This window comes from Varanus komodoensis, unplaced genomic scaffold, assembly GCF_004798865.1.
Source record: "Varanus komodoensis strain SLA01 unplaced genomic scaffold, ASM479886v1 scaffold46_1, whole genome shotgun sequence".
NCBI classification, from domain to species: Eukaryota; Metazoa; Chordata; class Lepidosauria; order Squamata; family Varanidae; genus Varanus; species Varanus komodoensis.
The window spans coordinates 58,466-78,131 of NW_025336043.1; the positions used below are offsets into that span (position 1 = coordinate 58,466).

A 19,666-nucleotide genomic window follows, 5' to 3' on the forward strand; every position below is an offset into this window, starting at 1 on the left:
CACAACTGTAGGACGCGGAGGGGGGGGGGGACGCACTGGAAGTAGTCAAGCTTGTCTGGAATTGCACAGATAGGGAGGTACTCTGCACTTCCTCCAGGCAGGTGCGCTTCAGGGATGTGTGTAGGCTCACTACTTTTGGAACCAAATATCCTCTGAGCCATTAGGAATAGAAAAGGATTTAAATGACGTCCATGTTTGTGCGTAGGGACAACTTCCTGGTTCCATATGATGCTTTATATACCAGCTGTCCCCTACCAGATGTGTTCAACCACAATTCCCATAATCCTAGTAAGTAGAGCTGGCTGTGGAATTAGTAGGGATGTAGGTCATCTCATCTGGAAGGCACCAGGTGAGGATAACTGTCAGAGCCAATGCAGTCTCTTTCAGGGTAGGTAAAGCGCCAGCCACCAGACAAAAGTGAGGTTAAGGAAGGAGCTCCTGCCCTTTCTAATTCAGGTGTGACTAATGTCTGCGCTCATGTCAATGGAGTGCCAGGTTTCTGCTTACAAGTGCTGGATCTGGGCTGAAAGAGGGTTTAAGGAGATGAAGGCATAGGTGGTATGGAGGCTTGTTGACTGGGAATCCAACCAAGCCTCATCCCCATCCACCTTGCAATATTATGCTGCTGTGAGGAAGTGCGGCAAGGACACCAGTCATGCTGGTATCATTCTGGTGCAGTGGGAGAGACGAGGCTCTGGCAAGGCCTCTGAAGGCTGGCATCCCACCCTGGACAAGCAGCAGCCACTCTTAGGAAAGGTCAGGACACAGTGCCATTTGGAGGCCTGCTGCAGCGCGCCTTTGACAGGGAGCAGCTTGCCCGTCTCTGCAGATACTTCCAGTCTGGAGAGCAAAAAACTAAGAAGTGTCCTGATGCCACATCGGAGCGAATGCCTTTCCAGTCCAGCCACACAGGGGCCATCCGACTGCCCTCCGGCATCCTGATCATTCTGCAACTAAGAGCCAGAACGTGACTTTGCTTTTTCCTTCCTCTCAGCCCCTTTTCTGTTGAGGATATGTCTTTTCAAAGCCTGTATTTCTGTCCTGTTTTGCATGAGAAGTTTTCATTGTGGCCTCAGGAACATTTTAATGGTAAAGAACAGAAAAGCAAAGTTGCTCCTTTTGGTTCTTCCTAGTCCAGGCCTTATTTCTCACGAAAAGAATGTGCGTCCTCCTAAGAACATGCTGCAAATGCAGCCCTTCGTTATTTCCTCGCATTTCAGACGCCGAGTTGTGGCTCACGACAGCCCTGCAGTGTAGGCCATGGTGAGGCTGGCAGCGTGCTGGGGCGTCCCGCAGCGAAGGCCCGTCTCCCGCGGACGTTTCCGCTCAAATCGCCGCTCGCAGCGAATGAGGCGCCTCGGTGACTTGGCTCCGCCCGCGCCGTCAGACGGCTTCATCCCCTCCAGCGAGCCCGCCCCGTCCCCATGGCAACGGGGCCGCGCGTGCTCCGCCCCGGAAGTTGCGTGTGCACGCCGCGCGCCCGCTTCCCATTGCCCGGGTCGGCCCGAGTCCCGTGAGCCCTCGCGCGGCGCCCCCCGTGCCCCCCGCTGCCATGATCCACGAGCTGCTCCTGGCGCTGCGCGGCTACACCGGCGGCCTCTTCGTCGTCAGCGGGGCCGGAGGGGGCCTGCAGGTGGGCGGCTGGCTGGCTGGCTGGCTGGCGGGCGGGCGGGCGGGCGGGGCGCTCGCTCCTCTCGACGTCCCGCTGACCCGCTCGCGCTCTCCGTCCCGCAGGTGTCGCTGGAGGCGCTGCCCCCGTTCCTGCATCCGAGCGAGGCCGGCCTGCTGGCCCGCGCTTGCCGCCTGGGCGCCTTCTACGTCCGCTTCAGCGAGTTCATCGAGCAGTTCGCCGAGCACGTCCAGCCGCCGCTGCTGCCGCCCTCCAGCACCGCGCCCCTAGCCGCCCCGACGCAGCCGCCGGTGGGTGGTGGATGGCCTTCTGGAGCATGTGCAGAGTGCCTGGGCGCGGGCTCACCTCCGGGGACACTCCTGCTTCCAGCAGCGAGTGCGGGGGACGGAGGGCCGAGTTTCTCTCCCAGTGAGCTTGCTCAGCAGCGAGAGAGCCGGCTGAGGCGCGTCCGACAGCGGCCGTGCTCTGCGAGGCTCGGGAGGCATTGGAGCGTCTCCCTGCCTCCATCTCTTGGACTGGCAGCACGGGGTGCCCTTCCCGCTCTTTCCTGTGCAGGCCCAGCAAGAATGGGGGGCAGCATATCCCGAGGTCAGGGTCTTCCCTGGTCACTGGGCTTGGCGTCCTGTGTTTCTGGCTATTAACTCTTCCTCGGCCTGGTTTCAGGATCTTTACAGCACACAGCAAGGGATTTATCTCCGGGCTTTCTGCACTGGGCTGGACACGGTCTTAGAGCCATACCGGCAGGCACTACTTGACTTGGAACAGGAGGTAAGGAAGGAGCAAGCAGGTTTCCATAACTAATTGATGCCCTGTTGCCAATTAATTTGTATCTAGGCACAGTTATCTAGGAGTAAACAACATTGAAAACAGCAGGACTGGCTTCTGATTGCACTGTTAATCACTTACATAAGGGATGGGCAACTGTAGCCCTCTTAAGTGATCAGAAACCTTCTGCAGTGGTACCTCGGCTCACAAATGCCTCAGTTCGAGAACTCTGCATTGGGGGACAACCACGATCACAGCCATGTTGCTGCATGAACATGATCACGATCATGGCCATCTTCCCTGTACAAGCATGATCACACCAGTCTTCCCTGCAAGAGCATGATCGTGGCCATCTCCCCCCCACCCCCCAGAACACGATTGCTATTGCACGATTATGGTTTGGACTCTCCCTCCAAACAATAACCTCCCCCCCCCACCTAGGTTAGTGTTCCCTACTGTACTGTACTTTGTTGTTGTTACTTTGTTTCAAATTTGATAAAAATTTGAAAAAATTTTTTGATAAAAATATTTACAGAACGGATTAACCTTATTTACATTGAACCTTACGGGGAAATTTGACCAGAGTCGTGGAACGGATTAAGTTCTTGAGCCGAGGTACCACTGTATTCTATTGTCTAGATATGTTTGGCTAGCTCCTTCCACAACAACAAAACAATACACATTTGTTTATTTAGGTTATGGTGCCAGTTAATTCAAAATGGTTTGCCAGTTGTCTGTTGCAAATATATCAACATGCAAAGGAAAACAGACCAGTTCATCTATGCAAAAAGGAAAGTTTCTTTTCATTTCATAAAGTATCCAAATCAATTCCTTTTCATGCTCTCAGTGTCAAGATGATGATACATGGCCAGATTGCAAATTTATAATGTCTAGCAGGAAATATTCTTTTTTAAAATAAATAACCCATGTTGGTTCAGTTGTTCAGTAGCAACAGTACTCCCATGTGCCTCTCTAGTTCTGAGAAAGTAGCTGTCTTGATGGAGGAAGAGTTTTCCATGTTTGCTTAGGGTATTTGTGTCTAAAAAGATCTGCAAGCCACTTCTCCATGTTCAGGAAATAAGCCTTCCTGAATCAGAATGTGAATGACAAGGGAAATTTAGCTCAAATGTATGGGTGAACTGCATATTGTTTTGCATTATGATCCTGGATCTCTTCTGGGGTAGGCCAGGCTTCCTTGTAAAAGTGGCTCGAATTAGCACCACTTGAATAAAACATGCAGAAGTAAGTGTGTGTGATCATTTAGTCTAGGAAGTAGAATGCTTTCATGAAGTGCAGAACCTTCTCAAGAGGCAAGGGAGCAGTGCCAGAGCAAGTGACAAAACTGCATGGTATGCATATTTACATGTATATGTTGCTTCTCATCAAAAATAATCTAAAAATGAAAAGTTTTAGTGAAAGTCTTATTCTGTGATACACAAAATCGGCAGTTTTGGGGTCTGGAGGAGAAGGAAGGGAATGAGATACAAGAAGAAAAAGAAAAAACATGGATATATATATATCCTGTCATTTTGTTGGTCAGTGACATTTGTTTTGTGCTTTTGCAAAAGAATGGATTATCTGCTGGAGGTAGAATTTATGATAATACTTCTGTACAGTTTGTTCTTAGGACTGTCAGCAGCCAATTCAGTAGATAATACAGTGGAACCAGAGGGACATTGGATATTTATGATTTCAGGAGTTCCCATGGTAGGAAACTAGTAGTTGGAAGCCACTCCTTGGTCTGTAGCATTACAGCTTTCAGCAGGACATTTACAATTTGATTTTTCCATATGCATATTTTCCCTTGCTAGCTCATCTTTTCAGGTCAAAACTTAGTTTCAAGGGGTAAAATGTTATTTTCCTGCTAACAAGCCTCCATTTTCCTGACCCCTGCTCTGTCCTGCTTATGCTCTGGAGATACCATCCCAAATAGTTGTTATGGCCTTCAACACCTTTTATTTCTTTGCTTTTTGCAGTTCTTGGCTGATCCTCACCTTACCATCTCACATGTCAACTATTCTCTGGACCAGGTGAGATCTGCCTGCTTATAGCTACCTTCTGCTAGAGATGTTGCCATCTCTCAGTGATAGAGATTTTCTCTGTAGCTCCTTTCTGAAAAGAAGCTTTCCTAGATATGGCATGGGCAGATTTCAGACTTCCAGATCAATTATGAGTTTTTAAAATTAGAACTTGGGCCAGGGGTAAAGTAGTGAAAGATGGAGAGTCGCCTGCAAAGTCAAATGCAAAATGGTGCCATGCAGTGAGATACAACTTCAAATCTACATCTGAGATGCTATTGATCAGAGATTCTAGCAGCCTAAGATAGGAGTGGCAGGGGAGGTTTTTGTTGTTTATGTTAAATAGGACCAGAAAACCTTGCTAATCTACTGCAAATTATCCATCAGTCTAGGTGCACCCAAGACCCAGACAGTGGAGGTAGGGAGGACCAGCAAGTTTAACCCTCATTCTCTGTTGTTGACAACATCAATGCATCTCAAATTCTGCAAGGGGATTTGGCAGGTGGCAGTTGGTCCCTAAGAGTACTGAGACACAACTCACCGAGACAATCTTTTGACCTAAGATACTTGGGAGCAGGCAGAAAGGCTCGAAGTAGCTAGCTCACAGAGGCAGAAGGGAGCTCTGACTCCATCTGAGATAGGGTGTAATAGTACACTTCTCAGCTCCTCCTCAGGTGCTCTGTGTAAATTGGGGGGGGGGGTATTTTCCATGCCCAGTTCTTGGTGGTTTCCTTTAAACACTCATTGAAGATGAGCCTTTTCCTCAGCCTCCATGCTGGCAAAAGCCACTACTTCCAAGGGAGATAATTCTGCATGTTCTTCAAGGTCATGGCTCACAAGTGGAGAGAACAGCACCTGCAGGCTTAGCGGAAGAGCTTTTAGGAGGCTGCCACACCTCTAGCGCAAGGGAGATGCCAGGAGGCAGCTGTCAGGCAGCTTCCCTACCCACAGGGCCCATCCACACAGTGGCGAGTTACTTATCGCGGCTGTGTGTTGCAGCCATGTTGAATATTCAGCCTCCTGTCAGGTTGCCACCTGAAATCTGAACCCAGCCACTAGTTTAATTACACACGAAAAGGCTCTTAGATTACAGTTAACAATTATACTGCGTGATTAACCCATAATTAACCTGTGGAGTTGGTTTGCATGCAATGCATTTAACCTTGATGGGTTGTGCAGCATATCATTCTCTTCCATTCTGCAGCACAAAGCACAGGTCGCTGCATAGTTTGTACACCGGTGTGGGAATCAAGAGTGCTGGTCTCTTTAGGGAGTAAACAAACCACTGTTAATCCAACAGTAAAGCATGGGGAAAGACTTGTTCCCAACATTTTGGCTAATGGGTGGGATTGAAATCTAATTAAAAAATAATAGGACCATTTTGAAAACCATGCACCAGGGAGATTTCCCAGACTCCCTCAATCTGACAGAAACATACCTGTATGTCCTGATACACTCAGTCCATCAAAAATAGCTTTGCTTTGCCTGTTGTGGGGAGCACTACCAGAAACTACTGCCTTTCAGGCATTCACCTGTGCCACAGATGTTTTCAGACATTGCTGAAGGGTGCAGTTCTGGTACACTTGAGGCGGAGCTTATCTACAATACTTTTTGCATCCAAGATGTCAGGCACATGATGCACGATTCTTTCTTCCGCTATAGAAAAACAGATCACAGGGCTTCCTAGGATAAGTCTGCAGTGGATGCACGGTCTCTTGCTTACCCTCATTAGTGCTGCTTGCTGTGGGGAGCCTGCTTGCTTCTAAGGGAGTCTTAGCATCCAGACTAGAGTAGTGGAGTCCTGGGGATGCCCCTAAATCAGGGGTACTCAGACTTTTAAAATGGGGCCAGTTCACTGTCCCTCAGACTGTTGGGGGGGATGCACTATAGTTTGAAAAAAATATGAATTCCTATGCACACTGCACATTAAAAATCAGTTAAAATTAAAATTAAAAATTGTTTAAAAATTAATAAAAAATGTTTGCTCCACTTGCGCGGGCTGCAGCAACAGCCCAAGATGATGCCACGCTGCCCGCTGAAAGGGAGAGCATGACATGAGGGGGAGCCATGAGGGGGCGCTTGCCTCCAGGGTCGAGGCCTTCCCGGCTCCTTGCCACCTCCCCACTTCCGAGCCGGAGGAAGGTCTCTTCACAGGCGCTCGCCCGGCTCTGGGAGGAGGAACGGGAGTGGGAGGCTGGAGATCTGAATGCAGGGCAGCTACCCCAGCCGAGAGAGGGCCGCAAGGAGGGAGGAAATGGCTGCTTTCCAAGGTGAGGGACAGGATCATGGCTGGCTGAGTGGGGTGCCTCCTGCCTCCTCACCATGGGGGGAAGAAGCATGGCAGCTGCTCGACGGCGGTGGCGGCTTGCCCAGATAAGGCTGCGGCGGAGGTGTGGGAGCTGCGGCTGCAGCTTGACCTGCAGCCTGGGGACGTGGCTCACATAGTGAAAAATAGATTTTAAACGTTATATTTTTCTTACCTTCTTTTTTTTTAGTGTCTTCGTCTGTCTGTCTCTCTCTCTCTCTCTCCCCCTCTCCCCACTGCCCTCCTCTCTTCTGTATTCCCGCTCCATACTCCCGCTCTGAATTCAGAGCCAACATACGCATGCAATAGGGGGAAGATCCAGCACATGCACAGTTGAAGGGAGCTGTTACAATTTGGCGCATGCGCCAGCTCTCTGCTAGTCTCCAAAACTGAAAGAGTTTCAGAGAACACCTGTACCAGCTCAGAGCTTTTGGACTCATTCGGAGATCATTTTCTCCAAGTTGGGTCCAAAAGCTTTGAGGCGGGCCAGGTAAATGACCATGTCAGGCCATATCCGGCCTGTGAGCCATAGTTTGAGGACCCATGCTCTTAATTGTGTTCTTGTTCTGTTTCTACCTGCATGTGAGCTGCATTATTGGTCAGCAGTTCCTGTCTTGTTGGTTGGCAGATTTGTTTGGTTCCAAACCTGTTCTCTTTTGCTGTATTACTTTCTGAAACTGTGGGAGGCACTCTCACACAGAATGCTTTTATATACTTGGGCAAGTGGAAAGAGCGATTCATTTGAGAATATTTGCCATCTGATTATCAAAATGTTCTCTCCCCAACAACCCAGTCCCAACTAGGAAACCCGTCCTTATATTCCACTTCTTGTTTTGCAGTTCCAACTCCTTTTCCCCTCATTGATGATTGTGGTGGAGCAGATAAAGACCCAGAAGGTATGGCTGGGTGCCTTGGTTACCATTGGCAGTGGCTGCTTCTTTTCACAGAGGCCTTTATCAGCTTAGTACAGTGTTACATATTTTGCTAGTGACAGAGATGGTGGTGGTGTTATCTCACTGGAGAAGAGAAATGCAAACAAGATGGTTTGGATTCAACTGCACGTGCAGTCAAGGGATGGAAGCTGACTTCCTGCTCTCTTCTCCCTTGGGCAGCCCCTCCAGCCCACAGAAAATGTTATTCAGAAGGTCGGGGACCCTGCTGAACTGAGTGAATGGAGTGAGCTGCAGTGCACTGTGGAGGGGAGACTCCCAGAGATCAGATGGGTGCACATTCGGTGATGTGGATCCGAGATCTGTTGTCACAATTCACAGAAAAGTAGAGTGGCTAGGAATGGTATTGATCTCTGGCTGAGGAGCTTGATACAGTTCTCCTCCTCCTCCTGAGTTAATGTGAAAGTGGGGAGGCATCTGGTCTTTGCAGAGTGCAGATATCAGCTGGCACTGGGGGCCACTTGAATGTGAAATGTCACGTTGTTTCCATTGCAGATTCATGGCTGTCAGATCTTGGAGATTGTCAACAGACACAGCCGTGGTGGCCTGCCACCTGTGCGGCATGCTCTGGAAAAGTAAGATACTCCTGTTGAGTTTCCAGCTTCAGGAGAGCTTGGTGGGAGTCATTTCAGTCTCGGGACAGAAGCACAAGATTGTAGGTCCAAGGACTCTGTCCCCCAATAAACCAGTCCCCCTGAAGCCCCAGCACACTGTTCTACAGCACTTGACCTTCTGGAGCTCTGCTGTGCTGACTTCAGTGTGGCTGCAGCTTATGCTGCCAGGATTCCAGGGCTGCTGCAGGCAGATCATCTGCACGTTGGCTCCCTTTCCTGGCCTCGGGCTGATGCCAGCTCCCCTTCCCACCCACCACCATCCCCACTGCTGTCCCTGTGCCTCACCTGTCTCTCCAGGGTCTTGGCAATGTGCCATGCCGTCATGTACAAGCAGCTCTCCGCCTGGATGCTGCATGGACTGCTCTTGGACCAGCACGAGGAGTTCTTCATTAAACCAGGTCCGTCTTCAGGGATCGTTCCTGCCCAGCCCGAGGAGGAGGAGGAGGATCTGGGCATTGGGGGGCTGACAGGAAAACAGCTGCGAGAATTGCAGGATATGGTGAGGTTTTGATGCTCTCATCTTATTCCAGTGGATCTGCTTAGCACTGTTCTTTAACTGTTAGGCAATCCAAGGCCAAATGAGATATCTTTTAAACCCTTGAGATTCCCACTGTGTTTTGCTGTGCTTCTGACAGTCTGGAAAGATTCACTTTTCCCTCCTCCTTCGCTTGGCCCTGTCCATTCCATCACCCCCATTGCCCTCCTGATAAGCAACATGGCTAATCTCCAAGATGGCCGGGGTGGGAGGGGGGATTGATTGATTGATTGACTGATTTACTATGCCGTCTGTTAGTCAAGGTGAGTCTCTGGGTAGTTCGCATAATCAAAGCGCACAAATAAAAACAATACACAAATAAAACAATACATTAAAATAAAAAAATGACACAGCAATAGAAAAACAATCCTAAAATAGCAACAGTAGACCCACAAGGAACCCACAAATTAATCCAAGGCACAGCATCAGTAAAATGCAGTAAGTGATGCAGACAAAATAGAACTTTTTAAAATAGTGGTCACCAGAGCATAACTCACTGTTGCAAAACTAACCTAAGCAAAGAGAAGGTCCTCCAGGCCTCCGAGTCAGCCTGTGACTCTAGTGGCAGTTTAGGGTCCAGGAGCACCTCCCAGCTACAAACCCCATCCATAAGGGAGAGTGCAACCCCACCCAGGTCAGGCTTAATGTCATCCGACTGGACAGATGACCCCGCCACCTCTGAGAATGGGTTTGGCAGCCATTACATGAATAAATGCCAAAAAATAATGTTAAATAAAACCAGTACAATTTAAAATATCTTGATAAAATTGCACAAGATAAAATCACATAATGTATAATTAAATAAAAATAAAATATTTTGTGTGTGTGTAGGATCAACCTGGTATTCAACAGCAGACCCACCAAGTCTGAGAGGAGGTTTGTACAGCTGCCAGGCATCCGCTGAATGGGGAAATAAGTAGAAGAGGGGACAACAGTTACCCCTTCTTCTCCTTTGCTGGCTACTTAATCCCCCAACGCCATACCTTCCACCTGCCCAAAGCTCTTCAGAAAAGGGATTTTGACATGGTTTTCTATTTAGATTTTCTCCATCGTCCTGTCTCACTACTATCCTTCCACTGGTCCTTGTCTTAACAGAGATTGATCGAAGAGGAGAATATGTTGGCCCCTTCTCCAAAGCAGTTCTCTCTACGGATAGAAATGTTGCCCTCCTACATCCCTGTACGTGTTGCTGAGAAAATCCTCTTTGTGGGCGAGTCTGTCCAGATGTTTGAGAGTCAGAATGTGAGCCTTAGCAAAAAAGGCAGGTCACTTTGGTTTAATTCCTTCTCCACGGGGTATTTAGTACTTTGGGATTGATGTTGCTTTGGCTTACCATTAGCAAGCCACCAAATAATAGTTGTAGGAAGCTGGGCGAGGTAAAGGAGAGGGGAGATAGAGGACCCCCGGAGGGCCGGATTTGACCCCTGGGCCTACAGTTCTGTATTCCTGGGTGCAGGAACCTGCGCCTTGCTCGTAACAGAATGTTTCCTCTGTGCCTCACTGCTGCCCAGGTCACCCCCCAAATCTGTCCCCCAGGGGTAATCTTGATTATGATAAATGCAAGTCCTCTTCAACATCTCCAGTCCTCTTAAATTCCCTGAGTTGTTACACTCTGTCTCCTGATGGCAGCTTCTCTCCTCATTCTGGAGAGGGAGGGAATCTTAATAGTTTAAAACAACAGCAAGGGAACCTCACCTCTGCAGCCAGCTGTGAGTATGCAGTGTGCCCTTTTCTAGCTAGGTTGCTAATCAGGATATCATGCAACTTTGTCCAAAGCTTTGCTGAAGTCAAGATATATTAAGTCCACATCATTCCCAAAGCCTACCACAGAGGTTAACCAATCAAAAAGTGGGATTTCTTGTTGGCTACTAATAGTAACAGAAGAGCTTTAGGAGCAGCCCAAAGTAGTCTTGGCAATAATGTAGGAAAAAAGCCAGGAGGAAAAATGTAGGAAAAAAAGTCTATACACGAATGCCCAGAGCACAGGAAACAGGATGAACTTGAACTCTTTCAACACAAGGAGACAAGTGCAACCTGTTAGGTATTACTGAAACTTGAGGGATGACTTCCATGACTGGAAGATAGCAAGTGCAGGCAACAGTACTTATTCCTGCACAGAAATATGAGGCCATCAGGCTCCTCCTCCTCTAAGAGCATCCGAGTCAAAATAAATGTGTCAAGCAACAAAAGGAACAGGACAGTCACAATCTGCTATTGACCGATCAAAGTCAAGATGAGGGTAAAACTTGGCTTAAGCAAATTTTCAGTATCCTAAGGAAGTGTGATGTGGTAGTAATGGTGCAGAGTTGTTTTCCCTACCAGTAAGCCATGTGCTCTGAATCTGAACAATACAACAGGACTCATCAAGCTGGTGATTATCAGTTGTGCCCAGAAGTACCACAATTTAACAAGGCCATACTTACTTTGATTGTGCAAACTAGGTCACTTTGTCTTGTACCAGGAAAAGCTCAGTTTGGGCCACTCTTTCCTCTCTGCAGGCTCCATCTTGAAGAATCAAGAGGACATCTTTGCTGCTGAGTTGCATCGTCTCAAGCAACATCTTGTTTTCAATTTGATGGATTTTGAGTCAGTGGTTGACTGGATACGGAGCACTGTAGCTGAGGTCAGTAGTGCTTTAGAACCTTTCCTGCTCAACTGTTTTGAGGGATAGTGGCAGAGAACCACCCACCAACCTTAACCAAGAACCAGCCAGCCTGGTTTCTTCCAATAAGAACTGGTGGGTGAAGGTCTGGCTGTGTGAGTCAGTGCGTTTTATCTTCTCTAGGTGAGAGGAGGTGCCTTTATAGGTGGCCATGATTCCTGAATCTTGATGCTGACAGGCTTTTTTTTTCTCTTTGAAGCACCTGTGGAAGCTGATGGTGGAAGAATCAGATTTGATAGGACAGCTAAAGGTAAATGTTACAATGGGAAGGTTATTCAGGTGACACAAAATTGGGTGGATCAGCTGAAAGACTGATAAAATTCAGAGTGACCCTGATAGGCTAGAGTGCTGCATTGAAAACAAAAGAAGGAAATTCAGTTGAGGCAAATGTCAAGTTCTCCATCTAGGAAAGGGGAACCAAATTCACGGTTACGAGGTGGGAGATGCTCGGCTCAACAATTGGGCAAGCGAGAAGATTCCTGGAATTGTTGCAGTGCACAAATTGAATACAAGTCTGACATGTGATGTGGTTGCAAACAGGACAAATGCTATATTGAGCTGCATTAGTTCCACCACAGTTTAAGAAAGATATAGAAAATCTGCAAAGGGTTCCGAGGAGAACAACAAGGATGATCCAGAGACTGGGAAAAAAACCCCATGAGGAAAGGTTCTAAGAATTGTGCATGTTTACCCGTGAGAAGACAGAGAGAATAGAACTCTTCAAGTCTTTGAAAGATTGTCACACACAGAAAAATGATGATCTCTTCTTCATCATACCAGAGTGCAGGACATGGAATAACGCACTCAAGTTACAGGAATCCAGATTCCAGCTGAACATCAGGAAGAACTTCCTTATTGTTTGACCAGTATGACAGTGGAACCACTGACAAAGGGAGGTACTGGGCTCTCCCACACTGAAGGCATTTGGAATGCAGCTGGACAGCCCTCTGAGAGGCGTGATTCAGCTGGTACTCTTGTATTGAGCAGGGGATTGACCCAGTGGCCTTCTTGGCCCCTTCTAACTCTACAGTTCTATGAGTCTGTGAACCCACCTTTTTCAGGACAATGTTAGGTCTAGCAAGTGAAACAAGCTTGCTAGCAATATCTTTGCATTTTGATTTATGTTTCAATGCTTCCTTTCATTCTAGATAATTAAAGATTTTTACCTCCTGGGGAGAGGAGAACTGTTTCAGGCCTTCATTGATACTGCACAACATATGCTAAAGTCACCCCCCACTGCAGTGACTGAGCATGGTGAGTCTTTGGTGCCAGAAACAGCCCTGTCTCCTGAGAAATGGCGGAGCGGAGCCCTGTGCCTCCCCGGGTTCTGCCGCGGGTTGCCTGGCCTGAGTGAGGAGCAGCTACTGCACGGGGCGGTGGAGCAGAGCTTTCACCAGCCACGCAGGCATGCTCCCCATTGCCCAGTCCTTTGTGCCAAAGGAGCACTACTGCCTCCAGCAAATACATGTGTTGTGACGTGCCTCAGTAACCTGCTGCTGCTGCTGCACAAGCCTTGGAACAGGGCTGAGGAGGGAGGGTTGCAAGACGCTGTTCCTCGTTTGGCTGGTGCGCACACGCAACACTCCTCCGGTGGCACTGCTGTTTCCCGCAGATGTGAACGTGGCGTTCCAGCAGTCGGCCCACAAAGTGCTGCTGGATGATGACAACTTGCTGCCTCTCCTCCATCTGACCATCCACTACCATGGGAAGGAGCACCGAGGTGGGCGCTGGTGCCGCGGAGTCCCCCCGCTAGTGCGAGTCCCGCTGGCCCTCAACACGGCCTGTGGTAGGAGCTCGGGGTGGCAGGCACTGTGGTCCAAAGCCCCGCCTGGTGCCGAGGGCTGCCTGGATGCCCCAGGGCAGGCCATCTGCCATCAGTGTCAGATCCCCTTTTGAAAAAGGGCGACTTGCCCCAGGTCCGTGAGGGCAGAGCGACAGAGAGGTCGTTTGGGGTTTAGTCCCCGTGTCACAGAGTCCAGTGTGCTCTGCTGTGCTCTGCTTCCCACCTGCATCCTGCCTGACCCTCACGGCGTTCCGTGGGCTTCCTTTCCAGATGCTTCTCAGTCTCGCGAAGCTCCTTCCCGGGAACTGTCTCCCCATGAATCCCCCACGTCGGGCTGGGCTGCGCTGGGGCTCTCCTACAAGGTGCAGTGGCCCTTGCACATCCTCTTCACTCCTGCCGTCTTGGAAAAGTGAGCGCTCTGTTTGCACGCACCCCCGTGCTGGGGCATTTGCGCAGCAATGGCCTTCCCTGGCTGAGCTCTGGAAGCAGGCGTTCACTTGCCTGCGTGCCGCTCATCTAGTCTCAGGGTCTGGCCAGTCGTGGGCTGCTCATTTTCGTCTCGCCTGCAGGTACAATGTGGTCTTCAAGTACCTGCTGAGTGTCCGGCGCGTCCAGGCAGAGCTGCAGCACTGCTGGGCCCTGCAAACGCGAGGCAAGTGCCTGCAGTCCAGCAGGACGGACGCCATCAAGTGGCGCCTGCGCCATCATATGACCTTTCTGGTGGATAATTTGCAGTACTATCTGCAGGTGAGGGTGCTGCCATCCAGTGCAGTCCGTCTCTGGAGAACACTGGCGGGCAGGTGCAGGCGAGGCTTGCCCTGGCAAGGCGGAGCAGCAGTTCGGCTCCGTTCACGCTGTGGCCATTTGCCTCAGACCTCAGGCTTTTCTTCCTGCAAGTACTGACTACAGTGACGGAAGTTCAGAGCAGTAACTGCTGCTCCTGCAGACATCCTCCGGCTACCCTAATTCCTTGCAGCGGGAAAAGAGTTTTCTGGTCTGCTTGCTCTCAGGTGGACGTCCTGGAATCTCAGTTTTCACAGCTACTGCAGCAGATCAATGCCACGCGTGACTTTGAGAGCATCCGACTGGCACACGACCATTTCCTGAGCAATCTCCTGGCTCAGTCATTCATCCTGCTGAAACCAGTGAGTACCTCCTACTCCACCAACCCCAGTCAATAGGGAACCCTTCCACTTGGTGGCACAGGGACTTCAAAGTTACTTTGTTGGAGCAGGCTAAAGGCACACTCCTACCTTCAATACAAGTGGGGCATGAAGGGCCCATTCTTAAAACCAGACCACCAGGAAGGTGGCTGGCTTAGTTGGTTTGAACAACCCAGATCCTTCATGCACTTTGATGTAGAGTGAAATCCAAGCATGTCTCTCTTCTTTCTGTTTGGGGGGTTGGATAAGGGGCAGAATTCTCCCTAACTGCTAGGTGGGATCTGTTGGGGGAGAAGAGAGCCAGCCAAGTCCTTCCCCAAAGTGCTGTATATTGTGGCATGTGCAGCATATTCTTGGAACTCTTATTTAAACCAGCTTAATACTTAAAAGTACTGGGCTTTTGGCAACTCCTGTCTTGTGTATAAACAAAATAGATTTCTGCACACTCCCTTGGTGCTTTATGGAAGGCAATTAAACTGACACACACTTTTGAGTAAACACAAAGTTTTGAGTAAACATGCCTGAAAATACAGTGGTACCTTGGCTCACAACCTTAACCTGTTCCAGGATGCTGGTCATGACCCAAATTGGTCGTGAGCCAAGTCAAATTTCCCCATAAGGTTCAATGTAAATAAGGTTAATCCACTGCATAACTATCTCTTTTTACTCACAAAAATTTGAAGCAAAGTGACAAAGAACAACAAAGATCGCAGCCATCTCCCCCTCCCTCAGCAATTGTGCGGGGGGCATATGGGTGCAATTGTGGGCACGCTGGGGGGAGGTGGGCACGGATGTGCTGTGGGGGAGATGGGTGCAATCGTGGGCACAATCGCAACTGCGATTGCGCCCGTGCAGGGAAGGCAGGCATGCTCACGATCGTCACCCGATTTGGTTGTGAACTGAGGTGTTCGTGAGCCAAGGTACCACTGTATATCCCAGGCTGAATGCTAGCATTGCTGAGATTCCAAAAGTTGAAGCCAGGACTACTGCGATCCGCTGGTGCTGGGCAGGCTGCATCGGGCTTTTTAATGTCCCTCCTGCTACTCTGCTGCACAGGCTTTCCACTGCTTGAATGAAATCCTGGATCTCTGCCACAGCTTCTGCTCACTGGTCAGCCAGAACCGGGGGCCCCTGGATGAGCGAGGCACCCTGCAGCTGAGCATCCTGGCCAAGGTGTGTTTCCTCCCTCTTGCCTAAGGTTATGAGACATCGGGGTTCTTGGAGGATGATTCCCTCAGGAGGCAATTTTGGAGCCTTAGCAAGGAGTTCCTTGAGAAGCTAAATGAGGCGGGGGCACTTCTGTTGGGAGGTTGATTCATTTAGCTGTGATCACCGGAAACAGGCAGAATGCTGCCTCTTTCCAATTCTGGCTACCATCAGAGATTGCCTGGCTGGGAAAGGCACCCGGGGACATGAGGAATTGGGCCCATCAGCAGCCACTGCTTCCTTTTCTAGACCAGCAGTTCCCAAGGGGGGAGTGAAAGGAAAGGACAGTTGCTAAGGAATGAAGAGGTGCCTTCTTCCTCTCTTCCCTTTGCTTGTATTATTCATTTTATTACTACATTTCTGTCCTGCCTTTTCCCCTCTTGCAAGGAATCCAGTGGGGCTTACATGGTCACCCTCCTCTTCCTGTTGTCACCACAACAGCCCCAGGTTAGGCCAAGAGCCAGTGACTGGCCAAGCCACCCCGTGAGCTTCATGGCTGAGTGGAGACTAGAAGCCTTGGTCTCCCAAGTCCCAGTCTAAAAAGGAACAAAACTGTAACATTTACTTTTTGAAAATGTAAGCAGTTCCATAACACTAATTGCATGCATGTTCTATATCAGCATATAACATGTCATACTAGTTGTTGTTAGTTGTGCAGTTGTGTCCAACCCATTGCGTCCCCATGCAGTATTGCCAATAATCATGTGTACATGTCAAGGCATGCCAAATTTCCAGGTATTTATCCATTCAAAAACTTCCTTAAAGCCCGAATCTATTAGGTTAAGGAAAATCTATTTAGGCTGACCTAGCATTAAATCCAAGAGATGGGAAGGTAATTCAAACAAACATGTATGCTCAGTATTAAAGAAGTTTCCATCATAAGATTTATCCAAATTATTGCCGCCTCCCAAAAGAGACGCTGCCAATGGACGCCGCCATAACATGTGAAGAAGAGACGCATTAGCAGCATTGTTCTTCCAACAATTGCTTGATGTAATTAAGCTCCAATCAAAAAGATGTTTTGAGGTATGCAGTATATTCTGAGCAACTTTTTTGGGGGGGTGAGGTCATGTGTAGTGTAACCTTCATGACCCCACCTTCTATGAAATAGGTGATAATGAAGTGCCCCATTGACTGGGCAAGATGGGGTGCTCCATTCATTATTACAGTCTTGATTAGGAGCTTATGTGTTATATTTATTCATCAATAATAAATATGTATCACATGAATTGCATTTATGTCAAATATTTATCAACATAAAATGTAGCTGTTGAGCCTCATTTAGTACTTCCAATAAACAGACAGTTCTGACATTGAAGTAGCAGTACAAAACCTAGAGTGGAAAAAATAATGTTTCAGTTGCATACGCTGCCAAGCAGTCATAGCTGAGAGCCACATTTTTGCCAATATTTGGTAGAGAACAATGGGGATGAACTATTACAGAATTAATAACAAATTTATTTACAGTTGTTAGATTAATGATAGCAAAGAATTGGAAAATAAAATACAATTGCCTAGTAAGTGATTAATTGAGAAGATAATTTCTAGTATAGAGAAGTTTGGAATACAGTTATTAATGATAAGTTAACTTGTAATATTAAAGTGAAAAAGGCTTGATAAATAAGAATAATTGTTATGATATTTGGAGCCTGTGTATTGAGTATGTATTAATAAAAGGGGAGGGTCTTGAACCTTCACAAGGTTCAATGCAGTTTCGGAAGGAGGAGTGTCTGGGGCATGGGCAGCTAAGAATCAGGTTGGGACACCACGACCCAGACACCCAATACAATATACAGGCCCATTCCAAATCGCAGCCAGGCAGTCCAGAGATCAAGGTGGGTAACAGAAGTGCAAGGTAGGTCAGTCTGAATACAACAGAGCAGGCAATGTCAGTCAGGAGTTGAAAGCTAGAGAAACAAGCCAAGGAGAAGCAGATACCTGGGACCGGAGCAGGTGAAGCTGAGCCTGGGCCTGGGCCAGAGGCAGGAACTAGACAACAGGCAGAGTTTCCAGAAGGCACAGGGAGCTCCAGCAGCATCAAGACCCTTTACTGCTAAGGCTGCATCTGGAGGGTTCTTATATAGCTCCTCCCACAGGGCTCCCAGGTGGGGCTTGTAACATCCCAGGTGGCTTTGATTGACTGTGGACCTGGTTCTGCAACCTCCAGGGCTGTTATTCTGGTCTCTGGCCAGCAGAGGGAGACCTGATGCTGCCTCAGAAAGGCAGGTTGCTCACCTGTAACTGTCCTTCTTCAAGTGGCCATCTGTGCATTCACACATATGGATGCTGTGCCTGCGCAGTGCCTGTAGCCAGGAAGATTTAAAAGCTTAATGGTTTTGCCAGGAACTCCGCACCCCCCCACACAGTATAAGAAGGCAGAGTGCCAGCCATTTCCTCAGTCTACTGAAGACCGATGGTTCGCCCCCAAACAGGAGCACAAAATAGCATGTAGAAAACTAAGGCAAAACATAAGATACCCTTCTACGGATCGTGTGGCACTGTGAAACTCACGCGCTTCACTCTGGATGCTGGGCCTCTCCCCTCCCCTCCCCTCCCCTCCCGCACGTGCGATTCATGGCTGTCGGCTTTCGCAGGGCTTCAGCTGCCAGTCCTCGCTTCTGTTCAAGATCCTCTCCAGTGTTCACAACCACCAGATCAACTCAGACCTGGCTCAGCTGCTGCTACGCCTGGACTACAACAAGTACTACACGCAAGCTGGAGGCACTTTGGGCAGGTAGGAGACAGAGCAGGCACCCCGCCAGAGGTGCTTCTACTTTCGGCAACGCTGATTTGCCAGAGGAACTGTCAGTTCCTTGCACAGGGAGGTTTATTTGGGGCCCTGCCTTGACCTGCTTTGACCGTTTTCATGTAATCTTATGCTTTTGTTTATTAACCACTGTGCTGGTGGGAGGGGTCCTTTCTGAGGCCCAGGATAAAGTATATAAATACACCTGGCTTGTATACCTTTTTAACAGTCCAACTTGGTGACAGGTCTACAGTCCTCTGGCTGGTTTTCCTAAATGAATTCTGTAGAATTGTGGCATTTCTGTAATTAACTTTCTCTTCTTTCTCTGCAGTGTTGGATTAGAATAGGATAGTTCAGTCCAGCCATGGAAGCTGTTGCTAGCAGTTCCAGGGACTTGGCCAAGACATCACTATTACTGCAGGAGGGTGGAGATGGGACAGCTGGCAAGTATTTTGATTACCAAAACAACTGTGGCCTGTTCTCTTCCATTTCAGCCATGGCACACACACTTTTTCCTTCCCAGTCACATTAAAGCTTATGAAACACATTTCTTGTGCTGATTTCCTTACGCTCTTTTCCCAGAAGCAAAGTGCAAAAATAGGCGCTCAGTGTTCCACGGGTCAACCCACTCCGCTTGCTTTTGCTGTCGTAGCTGTGGTGGTAGCCCAGCCATTTGGCATTTCCCCTCAGGCGGTCTTTGTATGAATGAAGCTGCGTTGTACAGGCAAAACCAAATGGAGGGCTTTTCCTAATCGAAGAGAGCCACGTGGCTGTTTACTGAGAAGCACTTTTGCTGGAATTGTCGCTTTGTAACTTCGTATTCTCTGTTACCAAGCCAAAATTGGCTTTGCTTGTGGGGCTGCCCACTTGCCCTCTGCTCATGCCTGCCTTTTCGTCTGGGGAGCAGCCGTATGTGTTGTTGCCTGTGGCTGCTGCCTTACCTCCAGCGCCACCTCATTGCAAGAGCAGGGGCTTGTTTCTGATGTGCTCCTCCCAGTAAGACACCGCAGCCGAGGTTTCTCAGAGCAAGCAAAAGGAGCAAGGTCTTTATTCCGCAAATAAAGGGAACATCAGCAAAGGAAAGAGCCGAGAGGTTTCCCGGGAACTTCAGCAAGCCAAAGCCAAGAAGTTCCCTTGGTAAAGGGAATCATCCACTTTTATGTGGCCAAAAATCACCTCCGAGCACATTTCTTCAAGAGGGATGTTGGATGACTTTGGTGCCATAGCAGTGAGTTGACCCTTAGCCTTAGGCCATGTGCTGACACGGTACAACACGTAAAAGGGAGATG

At 48.8% G+C, this 19,666-nt stretch overlaps 1 protein-coding gene across 3 annotated transcripts; it reads left to right on the forward strand.

The window, feature by feature from the left end:
• The first annotated feature begins 1,499 nt into the window (after positions 1 to 1,499).
• TUBGCP4 (tubulin gamma complex associated protein 4) lies at positions 1,500 to 18,924 on the forward strand. 3 transcript variants are annotated; one of them, XM_044444897.1, is made up of 18 exons: positions 1,503 to 1,633; positions 1,735 to 1,920; positions 2,294 to 2,398; positions 4,372 to 4,425; positions 7,558 to 7,614; positions 8,164 to 8,243; positions 8,580 to 8,680; positions 9,913 to 9,996; positions 11,316 to 11,440; positions 11,679 to 11,729; positions 12,628 to 12,733; positions 13,092 to 13,199; positions 13,533 to 13,671; positions 13,832 to 14,009; positions 14,273 to 14,407; positions 15,482 to 15,598; positions 18,226 to 18,365; positions 18,709 to 18,924. In XM_044444897.1, the coding sequence occupies exons 1-18, from the start codon at positions 1,553 to 1,555 to the stop codon at positions 18,722 to 18,724; spliced, it is 1,863 nt and encodes a 620-aa protein (XP_044300832.1). In that variant the 5' UTR covers positions 1,503 to 1,552; the 3' UTR covers positions 18,725 to 18,924. The 3 variants fall into 3 exon arrangements, with proteins under 3 accessions (XP_044300831.1, XP_044300832.1, XP_044300830.1); XM_044444895.1 differs by having other exon boundaries at positions 1,504 to 1,633; positions 8,580 to 8,781; positions 9,913 to 10,078; XM_044444896.1 differs by lacking the exon at positions 15,482 to 15,598 and having other exon boundaries at positions 1,500 to 1,633; positions 8,580 to 8,781; positions 9,913 to 10,078.
• The last annotated feature ends 742 nt before the right edge of the window (positions 18,925 to 19,666 follow it).

Excerpts from the sequence above, each read along its gene's own strand:
- TUBGCP4 (XM_044444895.1), top strand. The coding sequence starts at position 1,553 with ATGATCCACGAGCTGCTCCTGGCGCTGCGCGGCTACACCGGCGGCCTC. Across the intron at positions 14,408-15,481 it reads CATTCATCCTGCTGAAACCA|GCTTTCCACTGCTTGAATGA; the intron begins GTGAGTACCTCC and ends TCTGCTGCACAG. Across the intron at positions 15,599-18,225 it reads AGCTGAGCATCCTGGCCAAG|GGCTTCAGCTGCCAGTCCTC; the intron begins GTGTGTTTCCTC and ends CGGCTTTCGCAG.